The following is a 13,891-nucleotide window of genomic DNA, read 5'->3' as shown; positions in this document are numbered from 1 at the left end:
TAGAGTAGGCAGGTAGCCTAGTGGTTAGAGGAGGCAGGTAGCCTAGTGGTTAGAGGGGCAGGTAGCCTAGTGGTTAGAGAGGCAGGTAGCCTAGTGGTTAGAGGGGCAGGTAGCCTCGTGGTTAGTGGGGCAGGTAGCCTAGTGTTTAGAGGAGGCAGGTAGCCTAGTGGTTAGAGAGGCAGGTAGCCTAGTGGTTAGAGGGGCAGGTAGCCTAGTGGTTAGAGGGGTACCCAGGTAGCCTAGTTGTTAGAGGGGAAGGTAGCCTAGTGGTTAGAGGAGGCAGGTAGTCTAGTGGTTAGAGGAGGCAGGTAGCCTAGTTGTTAGAGAGGAAGGTAGCCTAGTGGTTAGAGGGGCAGGTAGCCTAGTGGTTAGAGGGGCAGGTAGCCTAGTGGTTAGAGAGGCAGGTAGCCTAGTGGTTAGAGAGGCAGGTAGCCTAGTGGTTAGAGGGGCAGGTAGCCTAGTGGTTAGAGGAGGCAGGTAGCCTACTGGTTAGAAGGGCAGGTAGCCTAGTGGTTAGAGCGGCAGGTAGCCTAGTGGTTAGAAGGGCAGGAAGCCTAGTGGTTAGAGCGGCAGGTAGCCTAGTGGTTAGAGGGGCAGGTAGCCTAGTGGTTAGAGAGGCTGGTAGCCTAGTGGTTAGAGGAGGCAGCTAGCCTAGTGGTTAGAGAGGCAGGTAGCCTAGTGGTTAAAGGGACAGGTAGCCTAGTGGCTAGAGGGGGCAGGTAGCCTAGTGGTTAGAGAGGCAGGTAGCCTAGTGGTTAGAGGAGGCAGGTAGCCTAGTGGTTAGAGGGGCAAGTAGCCTAGTGGTTAGAGGAGGCAGGTAGCCTAGTGGGTAGAGGGGCAGGTAGCCTAGTGGTTAGAGGAGGCAGGTAGCCTAGTGGTTAGAGGAGGCAGGTAGCCTAGTGGTTAGAGGAGGCAGGTAGCCTAGTGGATAGAGGGGGAGGTAGCCTAGTGGTTAGAGGAGGCAGGTAGCCTAGTGGTTAGAGGGGCAGGTAGCCTAGTGGTTAGAGGAGGCAGGTAGCCTAGTGGTTAGAGGAGGCAGGTAGCCTAGTGGTTAGAGGAGGCAGGTAGACTAGTGGTTAGAGGAGGCAGGTAGCCTAGTGGTTAGAGTAGGCAGGTAGCCTAGTGGTTAGAGGAGGCAGGTAGCCTAGTGGTTAGAGGGGCAGGTAGCCTAGTGGTTAGAGAGGCATGTAGCCTAGTGGTTAGAGGGGCAGGTAGCCTAGTGGTTAGTGGGGCAGGTAGCCCAGTGGTTAGAGGAGGCAGGTAGCCTAGTGGTTAGAGGGGCAGGTAGCCTAGTGGTTAGAGGAGGCAGGTAGCCTAGTGGTTAGAGGGGCAGGTAGCCTAGTGGTTAGAGGAGGCAGGTAGCCTAGTGGTTAGAGGAGGCAGGTAGCCTAGTGGTTAGAGGGGCAGGTAGCCTAGTGGTTAGAGTCGGCAGGTAGCCTAGTGGTTAGAGGAGGCAGGTAGCCTAGTGGTTAGAGGGGCAGGTAGCCTAGTGGTTAGAGGGGCAGGTAGCCTAGTGGTTAGAGGGGCAGGTAGCCTAGTGGTTAGAGAGGCAGGTAGCCTAGTGGTTAGAGGGGCAGGTAGCCTAGTGGTTAGAGGAGGCAGGTAGCCTAGTGGTTAGAGGGGCAGGTAGCCTAGTGGTTAGAGGAGGCAGGTAGCCTAGTGGTTAGAGGAGGCAGGTAGCCTAGTGGTTAGAGGGGCAGGTTGCCTAGTGGTTAGAGAGGCAGGTAGCCTAGTGGTTAGAGGTGCAGGTAGCCTAGTGGTTAGTGGGGCAGGTAGCCTAGTGGTTAGAGGAGGCAGGTAGCCTAGTGGTTAGAGGGGCATTTAGCCTAGTGGTTAGAGGAGGCAGGTAGCCTAGTGGTTAGAGGAGGCAGGTAGCCTAGTGGTTAGAGGGGCAGGTAGCCTAGTGGTTAGAAAGGCAGGTAGCCTAGTGGTTAGAAGGGCAGGTAGCCTAGTGGTTAGTGGGGCAGGTAGCCTAGTGGTTAGAGGAGGTAGGTAGCCTAGTGGTTAGAGGGGCAGGTAGCCTAGTGGATAGAGGGGCAGGTAGCCTAGTGGTTAGAGGGGCAGGTAGCCGAGTGGTTAGAGGAGGCAGGTAGCCTAGTGGTTAGAGGAGGCAGGTAGCCTAGTGGTTAGAGAGGCAGGTAGCCTAGTGGTTAGAGGAGGCAGGTAGCCTAGTGTTTAGAGAGGCAGGTAGCCTAGTGGTTAGAGGGGCAGGTAGCCTAGTGGTTAGAGGGGTACCCAGGTAGCCTAGTGGTTAGAGGGGCAGGTAGCCTAGTGGTTAGAGGAGGCAGGTAGCCTAGTGGTTAGAGGGGCAGGTAGCCTAGTGGTTAGAGGGGTACCCAGGTAGCCTAGTGGTTAGAGGGGCAGGTAGCCTAGTGGTTAGAGGAGGCAGGTAGTCTAGTGGTTAGAGGGGCAGGTAGCCTAGTTGTTAGAGAGGCAGGTAGCCTAGTGGTTAGAGGGGCAGGTAGCCTAGTGGTTAGAGGGGCAGGTAGCCTAGTGGTTAGAGAGGCAGGTAGCCTAGTGGTTAGAGGGGCAAGTAGGCTAGTGGTTAGAGGAGGCAGGTAGCCTAGTGGTTAGAGGAGGCAGGTAGCCTAGTGGTTAGAGGAGGCAGGTAGCCTAGTGGTTAGAGGAGGCAGGTAGCCTAGTCGTTAGAGGGGCATGTAGCCTAGTGGTTAGAGGGGCAGGTAGCCTAGTGGTTAGAGTAGGCAGGTAGCCTAGTGGTTAGAGGAGGCAGGTAGCCTAGTGGTTAGAGGGGCAGGTAGCCTAGTGGTTAGAGAGGCAGGTAGCCTAGTGGTTAGAGGGGCAGGTAGCCTCGTGGTTAGTGGGGCAGGTAGCCTAGTGTTTAGAGGAGGCAGGTAGCCTAGTGGTTAGAGGGGCAGGTAGCCTAGTGGTTAGAGGAGGCAGGTAGCCTAGTGGTTAGAGGAGGCAGGTAGCCTAGTGGTTAGAGGGGCAAGTAGCCTAGTGGTTAGAGGGGCAGGTAGCCTAGTGGTTAGAGGGGCAGGTAGCCTAGTGGATAGAGGGGCAGGTAGCCTAGTGGTTAGAGGGGCAGGTAGCCTAGTGGTTAGAGGAGGCAGGTAGCCTAGTGGTTAGAGGAGGCAGGTAGCCTAGTGGTTAGAGAGGCAGGTAGCCTAGTGGTTAGAGGAGGCAGGTAGGCTAGTGTTTAGAGAGGCAGGTAGCCTAGTGGTTAGAGGGGCAGGTAGCCTAGTGGTTAGAGGGGTACCCAGGTAGCCTAGTGGTTAGAGGGGCAGGTAGCCTAGTGGTTAGAGGAGGCAAGTAGCCTAGTGGTTAGAGGAGGCAGGTAGTCTAGTGGTTAGAGGAGGCAGGTAGCCTAGTGGTTAGAGAGGCAGGTAGCCTAGTGGTTAGAGGAGGCAGGTAGCCTAGTGGTTAGAGGGTCAGGTAGCCTAGTGGTTAGAGGGGCAAGTAGCCTAGTGATTAGAGGAGGCAGGTAGCCTAGTGGTTATAGGAGGCAGGTAGCCTAGTGGTTAGAGGGGCAGGTAGCCTAGTGGTTAGAGGGGCAAGTAGCCTAGTGGTTAGAGGAGGCAGGTAGCCTAGTGGTTATAGGAGGCAGGTAGCCTAGTGGTTAGAGGTGGCAGGTAGCCTAGTCGTTAGAGGAGGCAGGTAGCCTTGTGGTTAGAGGAGGCAGGTAGTCTAGTGGTTAGAGAGGCAGGTAGCCTAGTGGTTAGAGAGGCAGGTAGCCTAGTGGCTACCTGCCAGATTGTATATCTATGGGTGGTGGTAGTTGAGCAGATTGTATATCTATGGGTGGTGGTGGTAGAGCAGATTGTATATCTATGGGTGGTGGTAGTAGAGCAGATTGTATATATATGGGTGGTGGTAGAGCAGATTGTATATCTATGGGTGGTAGTAGAGCAGATTGTATATCTATGGGTGGTAGTAGAGCAGATTGTATATCTATGGGTGGTAGTAGAGCAGATTGTATATCTATGGGTGGTGTAGTAGAGCAGATTGTATATCTATGGGTGGTTGGTGGTAGAGCAGATTGTATATCTATGGGTGGTAGTAGAGCAGATTGTATATCTATGGGTGGTGGTAGAGCAGATTGTATATCTATGGGTGGTAGTAGAGCAGATTGTATATCTATGGGTGGTGGTAGTAGAGCAGATTGTATATCTATGGGTGGTAGTAGTAGAGCAGATTGTATATCTATGGGTGGTAGTAGAGCAGATTGTATATCTATGGGTGGTAGTAGAGCAGATTGTATATCTATGGGTGGTAGTAGAGCAGATTGTATATCTATGGGTGGTGGTAGTAGAGCAGATTGTATATCTATGGGTGGTGGTAGAGCAGATTGTATATCTATGGGTGGTGGTAGAGCAGATTGTATATCTATGGGTGGTGGTAGTAGAGTAGATTGTATATCTATGGGTGGGTGGTAGTAGAGCAGATTGTATATCTATGGGTGGTAGTAGAGCAGATTGTATATCTATGGGTGGTAGTAGAGCAGATTGTATATTTTTGGGTGGTGGTGGTAGAGCCGATTGTATATCTATGGGTGGTATTAGAGCAGATTGTATATCTATGGGTGGTGGTAGAGCAGATTGTATATCTATGGGTGGTGGTAGAGCAGATTGTATATCTATGGGTGGTGGTAGAGCAGATTGTATATCTATGGGTGGTGGTAGAGCAGATTGTATATCTATGGGTGGTGATAGAGCAGATTGTATATCTATGGGTGGTGGTGGTAGAGCAGATTGTATATCTATGGGTGGTAGTAGAGCAGATTGTATATTTTTGGGTGGTGGTGGTAGAGCAGATTGTATATCTATGGGTGGTAGTAGAGCAGATTGTATATCTATGGGTGGTGGTTGTAGAGCAGATTATATATCTATGGGTGGTAGTAGAGCAGATTGTATATCTATGGGTGGTGGTAGAGTAGATTGTATATCTATGGGTGGTAGTAGAGCAGATTGTATATCTATGGGTGGTGGTAGAGCAGATTGTATATCTATGGGTATTAGAGCAGATTGTATATCTATGGGTGGTAGTAGAGCAGATTGTATATCTATGGGTGGTGGTAGTAGAGCAGATTGTATATCTATGGGTGGTGGTAGTAGAGCAGATTGTATATCTATGGGTGGTGGTGGTAGAGCAGATTGTATATCTATGGGTGGTAGTAGAGCAGATTGTATATCTATGGGTGGTAGTAGAGCAGATTGTATATCTATGGGTGGTGGTAGTAGAGCAGATTGTATATCTATGGGTGGTAGTAGAGCAGATTGTATATCTATGGGTGGTGGTAGAGCAGATTGTATATCTATGGGTGGTAGTAGAGAAGATTGTATATCTATGGGTGGTAGTAGAGCAGATTGTATATCTATGGGTGGTAGTAGAGCAGATTGTATATCTATGGGTGGTAGTAGAGCAGATTGTATATCTATGGGTGGTGGTAGAGCAGATTGTATATCTATGGGTGGTAGTAGAGAAGATTGTATATCTATGGGTGGTAGTAGAGCAGATTGTATATCTATGGGTGGTAGTAGAGCAGATTGTATATCTATGGGTGGTGGTAGTAGAGCAGATTGTATATCTATGGGTGGTAGTAGAGCAGATTGTATATCTATGGGTGGTGGTAGAGCAGATTGTATATCTATGGGTAGTAGAGCAGATTGTATATCTATGGGTGGTAGTAGAGCAGATTGTATATCTATGGGTGGTGGTAGTAGAGCAGATTGTATATCTATGGGTGGTGGTGGTAGAGCAGATTGTATATCTATGGGTGGTAGTAGAGCAGATTGTATATCTATGGGTGGTAGTAGAGCAGATTGTATATCTATGGGTGGTAGTAGTAGAGCAGATTGTATATCTATGGGTGGTAGTAGAGCAGATTCTATATCTATGGGTGGTGGTAGAGCAGATTGTATATCTATGGGTGGTAGTAGAGAAGACTGTATATCTATGGGTGGTAGTAGAGCAGATTGTATATCTATGGGTGGTAGTAGAGCAGATTGTATATCTATGGGTGGTGGTAGTAGAGCAGATTGTATATCTATCGGTGGTAGTAGAGCAGATTGTATATCTATCGGTGGTAGTAGAGCAGATTGTATATCTATGGGTGGTAGTAGAGCAGATTGTATATCTATGGGTGGTAGTAGAGCAGATTGTATATCTATGGGTGGTGGTAGTAGAGCAGATTGTATATCTATCGGTGGTAGTAGAGCAGATTGTATATCTATCGGTGGTAGTAGAGCAGATTGTATATCTATGGGTGGTAGTAGAGCAGATTGTATATCTATGGGTGGTAGTAGTAGAGCAGATTGTATATCTACTGTCTCTTTAGTACCACAGATACAGTGAGGGAAAAAAGTATTTGATCCCCTGCTGATTTTGTACGTTTGCCCACTGACAAAGAAATGATCAGTCTATAATTTTAATGGTAGATTTATTTGAACAGTGAGAGACAGAATAACAACAAAATAATCTAGAAAATCGCATGTAAAAAATGTTATAAATTGATTTGCATTTTAATGAGGGAAATAAGTATTTGACCCCTCTGCAAAACATGACTTAGTACTTGGTGGCAAAACCCTTGTTGGCAATCACAGAGGTCAGACGTTTCTTGTAGTTGGCCACCAGGTTTGCACACATCTCAGGATGTAGGATCTCTATACCTGCCCCTAACCTCTGACCCCTAACCTCTGACCCCAAACCAACTCTGACCCCTAACCTCTGACCCCTAACCTCTGACCCCTAACCAACTCTGACCCCTAACCAACTCTGACCCCTAACCTCTGACCCCTAACCAACTCTGACCCCTAACGTCTGACCCCTAACCAACTCTGACCCCTAACCAACTCTGACCCCTAACCAACTCTGACCCCTAACCTCTGACCCCTAACCAACTCTGACCCCTAACCAACTCTGACCCCAACCAACTCTGACCCCTAACCAACTCTGACCCCTAACCTCTGACCCCTAACCAACTCTGACCCCTAACCTCTGACCCCTAACCAACTCTGACCCCAAACCAACTCTGACCCCTAACCAACTCTGACCACTAACCTCTGACCCCTAACCAACTCTGACCCCTAACCAACTCTGACCCCTAACCAACTCTGACCCCTAACCTCTAACCCCTAACCTCTGACCCCTATCCAACTCTGACCTCTGACCCCTAACCTCTGACCCCTAACCAACTCTAACCCCTAACCTCTGACCCCGTGATGTCATCATCCCCAGACCCGCGGCCGTTGTACCGCGAGGAGACCATCGTGATCGCCCTGGCGTCTGTCTCCATAGTAGCGGTGCTGATCGTGGCGCTGTTCTTCGGGTACCGCATGTTGAGTGGAGACAGGAAACAGGGACTACACAACATGGACATGATGGAGGCTGCAGCCTCAGAACCCAGCCTCGACCTGGACGGCCTTAAACTACTAGAGGTGAGTAGTGATGTTGTAGTACTTAGGATTACTGTTACTAGTGGTTATTATGACATGATGGAGGCAGCGGCCTCAGAACCCAGCCTCGACCCGGACAGCCTTAAAGGCAGCGGCCTCAGAACCCAGCCTCGACCCGGACAGCCTTAAAGGCAGCAGCCTCAGAACCCAGCCTCGACCCGGACAGCCTTAAAGGCAGCGGCCTCAGAACCCAGCCTCGACCTGGACAGCCTTAAAGGCAGCGGCCTCAGAACCCAGCCTCGACCCGGACAGCCTTAAAGACAGCAGCCTCAGAACCCAGCCTCGACCCGGACAGCCTTAAAGGCAGCGGCCTCAGAACCCAGCCTCGACCCGGACAGCCTTAAAGGCAGCGGCCTCAGAACCCAGCCTCGATCTGGGCAGCCTTAAAGGCAGCGGCCTCAGAACCCAGCCTCGACCTGGACAGGCTTAAAGGACAACTCCACCACTTTTCAACCTCGTATTCATTCTCTCCAGCAACATACCAGTTTCTACATATGTGAAAACGTGTTTCTATGAACTGTGGTTAAAAAGAGAAGAAGAAAGGTCCTATAAAAATGTCCTTTCTAGGCAGAGGGAGGGTCGTTGCTAGGCAGAGGGAGGGTCGTTGCTAGGCAGAGGGAGGGTCGTTTCTAGGCAGAGGGAGGGTCGTTGCTAGGCAGAGGGAGGGGTCGTTGCTAGGCAGAGGGAGGGTCGTTACTAGGCAGAGGGAGGGTCGTTTCTAGCCAGAGGGAGGGTCGTTTCTAGCCAGAGGGAGGGTCGTTTCTAGGCAGAGGGAGGGTCGTTTCTAGCCAGAGGGAGGGTCGTTTCTAGGCCAGAGGGGGGGCGTTCTAGCCAGAGGGAGGGTCGTTCTAGGCAGAGGGAGGGTCGTTTCTAGGCAGAGGAGGGTCGTTTCTAGGCAGAGGGAGGGTCGTTTCTAGGCAGAGGGGGGTCGTTTCTAGGCCAGGAGGGAGGGTCGTTTCTAGGCCAGAGGGGAGGGTCGTTTCTAGGCAGAGGGAGGGTCGTTTCTAGCCAGAGGGAGGGTCGTTTCTAGCCAGAGGGAGGGTCGTTTCTAGGCAGAGGGGGGTCGTTTCAGGCAGAGGGGGGGTCGTTTCTAGGCAGAGGGAGGGTCGTTTCTAGGCAGAGGGAGGGTCGTTTCTAGCCAGAGGGAGGGTCGTTTCTAGCCAGAGGGAGGGTCGTTTCTAGGCAGAGGGAGGGTCGTTTCTAGCCAGAGGGAGGGTCGTTTCTAGGCAGGGAGGGTCGTTTCTAGCCAGAGGGAGGGTCGTTTCTAGGCAGAGGGAGGGTCGTTTCTAGCCAGAGGGAGGGTCGTTTCTAGGCCCAGAGGGAGGGTCGTTTCTAGGCAGAGGGGGGGTCGTTTCTAGGCAGAGGGAGGGTCGTTTCTAGCCAGAGGGAGGGTCGTTTCTAGGCAGAGGGAGGGTCGTTTCTAGCCAGAGGGAGGGTCGTTTCTAGCCAGAGGGAGGGTCGTTTCTAGGCAGAGGGGGAGGGTCGTTTCTAGGCAGAGGGAGGGTCGTTTCTAGCCAGAGGGAGGGTCGTTTCTAGGCAGAGGGGGGGTCGTTGCTAGGCAGAGGGAGGGTCGTTTCTAGGCAGAGGAGGGTCGTTTCTAGGCGGAGGGTCGTTTCTAGGCAGAGGGAGGGTCGTTTCTAGGCAGAGGGAGGGTCGTTTCTAGGCAGAGGGAGGGTCGTTTCTAGGCAGATGGGAGGGTCGTTTCTAGCCAGAGGGAGGGTCGTTTCTAGCCAGAGGGAGGGTCGTTTCTAGGCAGAGGGAGGGTCGTTTCTAGCCAGAGGGAGGGTCGTTTCTAGCCAGAGGGAGGGTCGTTTCTAGGCAATGGGAGGGTCGTTTCTAGCCAGAGGGAGGGTCGTTTCTAGCCAGAGGGAGGGTCGTTTCTAGCCAGAGGAGGGTCGTTTCTAGCCAGAGGGAGGGTCGTTTCTAGGCAGAGGGGGGGGTCGTTGCTAGGCAGAGGGAGGGTCGTTTCTAGGCAGAGGGAGGGTCGTTTCTAGCCAGAGGGAGGGTCGTTGCTAGGCAGAGGGAGGGGTCGTTGCTAGGCAGAGGGAGGGTCGTTTCTAGCCAGAGGGAGGGTCGTTTCTAGCCAGAGGGAGGGTCGTTTCTAGCCAGAGGGAGGGTCATTTCTTTCTAGCCAGAGGGAGGGTCGTTGCTAGCCAGAGGGAGGGTCGTTGCTAGCCAGAGGGAGGGGCGTTGCTAGCCAGAGGGAGGGTCGTTTCTAGCGCAGAGGGAGGGTCGTTTCTAGCCAGAGGGAGGGTCGTTTCTAGGCAGAGGGAGGGTCGTTTCTAGGCCGAGGGAGGGTCGTTTCTAGGCAGAGGGAGGGTCGTTTCTAGCCAGAGGGAGGGTCGTTTCTAGGCAGAGGGAGGGGTCGTTGCTAGGCAGAGGGAGGGTCGTTTCTAGCCAGAGGGAGGGTCGTTTCTAGCCAGAGGGAGGGTCGTTTCTAGCCAGAGGGAGGGTCGTTGCTAGCCAGAGGGAGGGTCGTTTCTAGCCAGAGGGAGGGTCGTTTCTAGGCAGAGGGAGGGTCGTTTCTAGGCAGAGGGAGGGTCGTTTCTAGCCAGAGGGAGGGTCGTTTCTAGCCAGAGGAGGGTCGTTTCTAGCCAGAGGGAGGGTCGTTTCTAGGCAGAGGGGGGGGTCGTTGCTAGGCAGAGGGAGGGTCGTTTCTAGGCAGAGGGAGGGTCGTTTCTAGCCAGAGGGAGGGTCGTTGCTAGGCAGAGGGAGGGGTCGTTGCTAGGCAGAGGGAGGGTCGTTTCTAGCCAGAGGGAGGGTCGTTTCTAGCCAGAGGGAGGGTCGATTTCTTTCTAGCCAGAGGGAGGGTCGTTGCTAGCCAGAGGGAGGGTCGTTGCTAGCCAGAGGGAGGGGCGTTGCTAGCCAGAGGGAGGGTCGTTTCTAGCCAGAGGGAGGGTCGTTTCTAGCCAGAGGGAGGGTCGTTTCTAGGCAGAGGGAGGGTCGTTTCTAGGCAGAGGGAGGGTCGTTTCTAGCCAGAGGGAGGGTCGTTTCTAGCCAGAGGAAGGGTCGTTGCTAGGCAGAGGGAGGGTCGTTTCTAGCCAGAGGGAGGGTCGTATCTAGCCAGAGGGAGGGTCGTTGCTAGGCAGAGGGAGGGTCGTTTCTAGCCAGAGGGAGGGTCGTTTCTAGGCAGAGGGAGGGTCGTTGCTAGCCAGAGGGAGGGTCGTTGCTAGCCAGAGGGAGGGTCGTTTCTAGCCAGAGGGAGGGTCGTTTCTAGCCAGAGGGAGGGTCGTTTCTAGCCAGAGGGAGGGTCATTTCGTTTCTAGCCAGAGGGAGGGTCGTTGCTAGCCAGAGGGAGGGTCGTTTCTAGCCAGAGGGAGGGTCGTTTCTAGCCAGAGGGAGGGTCGTTTCTAGCCAGAGGGAGGGTCGTTTCTAGGCATGAGGGAGGGTCGTTTCTAGGCAGAGGGAGGGTCGTTTCTAGGCAGAGGGAGGGTCGTTTCTAGCCAGAGGGAGGGTCGTTTCTAGGCAGAGGGAGGGTCGTTTCTAGGCAGAGGGAGGGTCGTTTCTAGGCAGAGGGAGGGTCGTTTCTAGCGCAGAGGGAGGGTCGTTTCTAGGCAGATGGGAGGGTCGTTTCTAGCCAGAGGGAGGGTCGTTTCTAGCCAGAGGGAGGGTCGTTTCTAGGCAGAGGGGGGGGTCGTTGCTAGGCAGAGGGAGGGTCGTTTCTAGCCAGAGGGAGGGTCGTTTCTAGCCAGAGGGAGGGTCGTTGCTAGGCAGAGGGAGGGGTCGTTGCTAGGCAGAGGGAGGGTCGTTTCTAGCCAGAGGGAGGGTCGTTTCTAGCCAGAGGGAGGGTCGTTTCTAGCCAGAGGGAGGGTCATTTCGTTTCTAGCCAGAGGGAGGGTCGTTGCTAGCCAGAGGGAGGGTCGTTGCTAGCCAGAGGGAGGGGCGTTGCTAGCCAGAGGGAGGGTCGTTTCTAGCCAGAGGGAGGGTCGTTTCTAGCCAGAGGGAGGGTCGTTTCTAGGCAGAGGGAGGGTCGTTTCTAGGCAGAGGGAGGGTCGTTTCTAGCCAGAGGGAGGGTCGTTTCTAGGCCAGAGGGAGGGTCGTTGCTAGGCAGAGGGAGGGTCGTTTCTAGCCAGAGGGAGGGTCGTTTCTAGGCAGAGGGGGGTCGTTTCTAGGCAGAGGGGGGTCGTTTCTAGGCAGAGGGAGGGTCGTTTCTAGCCAGAGGGAGGGTCGTTTCTAGCCAGAGGGAGGGTCGTTTCTAGCCAGAGGGAGGGTCGTTTCTAGCAGAGGGAGGGTCGTTTCTAGGCAATGGGAGGGTCGTTTCTAGCCAGAGGGAGGGTCGTTTCTAGCCAGAGGGAGGGTCGTTTCTAGCCAGAGGAGGGTCGTTTCTAGCCAGAGGGAGGGTCGTTTCTAGGCAGAGGGGGGGGTCGTTGCTAGGCAGAGGGAGGGTCGTTTCTAGGCAGAGGGAGGGTCGTTTCTAGCCAGAGGGAGGGTCGTTGCTAGGCAGAGGGAGGGGTCGTTTCTAGGCAGAGGGAGGGTCGTTTCTAGCCAGAGGGAGGGTCGTTTCTAGCCAGAGGGAGGGTCGTTTCTAGGCAGAGGGAGGGTCGTTTCTAGGCAGAGGGGGGGTCGTTGCTAGGCAGAGGGAGGGTCGTTTCTAGCCAGAGGGAGGGTCGTTTCTAGCCAGAGGGAGGGTCGTTTCTAGCCAGAGGGAGGGTCGTTTCTAGCCAGAGGGAGGGTCGTTTCTAGCCAGAGGGAGGGTCGTTTCTAGCCAGAGGGAGGGTCGTTTCTAGCCAGAGGGGAGGGGGTCGTTGCTAGCCAGAGGGAGGGTCGTTTCTAGCCAGAGGGAGGGTCGTTTCTAGCCAGAGGGAGGGTCGTTTCTAGGCCAGAGGGAGGGTCGTTTCTAGGCAGAGGGAGGGTCGTTTCTAGCCAGAGGGAGGGTCGTTTCTAGGCAGAGGGGGTCGTTCTAGGCAGAGGAGGGTCGTTTCTAGCAGAGGGGGGTCGTTCTAGGCAGAGGGAGGGTCGTTTCTAGGCAGAGGGAGGGTCGTTTCTAGGCAGAGGGAGGGTCGTTTCTAGCCAGAGGGAGGGTCGTTTCTAGGCAGAGGGAGGGTCGTTTCTAGGCAGAGGGAGGGTCGTTTCTAGGCAGAGGGAGGGTCGTTTCTAGGCAGAGGGAGGGTCGTTTCTAGGCAGAGGGAGGGTCGTTGCTAGCCAGAGGGAGGGTCGTTGCTAGCCAGAGGGGTCGTTTTCTTGCTCCCCACGACACCGCTAATCTCATAATGTTTGACAATGTTTTTTTTTGATGATGTCATTGAGTAGAACTTTTTAACTTTATACTTTTTTTTCCTCCAAAAAAGTATAAATGTGCCGTTTTCACATGCGGTGTGTAGACACTGGTGCTGAATGTGGAGTTGACCTTTAAACTCCTAGAGGGGTGACTAGAATGGCAGTGGTATCACCTTTCTAGCTTATAATGGATGGACTCTCTCTCTCTCTCTCTCCCTCTTCCCTCGCCCCCTCCCTCTCTCTCCCTCTCTCTCCCTCTTCCCTCGCCCCCTCCCTCTCTCTCCCTCTATCCCTCTCTCTCTCTCTTCCCTCTCCCTCGCCCCCTCCCTCTCTCTCCCTCTCTCCCTCTCTCTCTCTCCCTCTATCCCTCTCCCTCTCTCCCTCCCTCTCTCTCCCTCTCCCCCTCCCTCTCTCTCCCTCTCTCCCTCCCTCCCTCTCTCTCCCTCTCCCCTCCCTCTCTCTCCCTCTATCCCTCTTCCCTCTCCCTCGCCCCCTCCCTCTCTCTCCCTCTATCCCTCTCCCTCGCCCCCTCCCTCTCTCTCCCTCTTTCCCTCTCCCTCTCCCTCACCCCCTCCCTCTCTCTCCCTCTATCCCTCCCTCTCTCTCCCTTTATCCCTCTTCCCTCTCCCTCTCTCCCTCCCTCTCTCTCCCTCTATCCCTCTTCCCCCTCCCTCTCTCTCCCTCTATCCCTCTCCCCTCTCTCTCCCTCTCTCCCTCTCCCCTCTCTCTTCCTATCTCCCTCTCCCCTCTCACTTCCTCTCTCCTCTCCCTTCTCCCTCGCCCCTCCCTCTCTCTTCCTCCCCCCCTCTCCCCTATCTCTTTCTCTCTCTTCCTCTATCCCTCTCTCTCCCTCTCCCCTCTCCCTCGCCCCCTCCCTCTCTCTCCCTCAATCCCTCTATCTCTCTCCCCTCTCTCTTCCTCTCTCCCTCTCCCCTCTCCCTCGCCCCCTCCCTCTCTCTTCCTCTCTCTCTCTCTCTGTCTCTTTCTCCCTCCCAGTTGATTGGTCGTGGGCGGTATGGCTCCGTGTATAAAGGTTCTCTAGACGAGCGTCCCGTGGCGGTCAAGGTGTTCACCTACCAGAACCGCCAGAACTTTGTCCATGAGCGAGCCATCTACCGTGTCCCCCTGCTGGAGCACGATAACATCGCACGCTTCATCGTCGGAGACGAGAGACTCACAGCCGACGGACGCGTGGAGTACCTACTGGTCATGGAATATTACCCTCATGTGAGTACTGTACCTACTGGTCATGGAATATTACC

General features: G+C 54.0%; 1 protein-coding gene across 1 annotated transcript in view; it reads left to right on the top strand.

The window, feature by feature from the left end:
- The window catches only part of LOC106592342 (uncharacterized), a 126,717-nt gene that overhangs the window by 42,705 nt on the left and 70,121 nt on the right, over window positions 1–13,891 (top strand). Inside the window, exons 3-4 of the mRNA XM_082969250.1 lie at window positions 7,195–7,394; window positions 13,626–13,856. Of these exons, the coding sequence (XP_082825376.1) occupies window positions 7,195–7,394; window positions 13,626–13,856 (431 nt within the window). The remainder of the gene's footprint in view (window positions 1–7,194; window positions 7,395–13,625; window positions 13,857–13,891) is intronic.

Source organism: Salmo salar, chromosome 25, assembly GCF_965601325.2.
Source record: "Salmo salar chromosome 25, fSalSal1, whole genome shotgun sequence".
In the NCBI taxonomy this organism is placed as follows: Eukaryota; Metazoa; Chordata; class Actinopteri; order Salmoniformes; family Salmonidae; genus Salmo; species Salmo salar.
The sequence above is the reverse complement of the archived record's forward strand: the minus strand, read 5'-3'. Positions and strand labels throughout refer to the sequence as shown.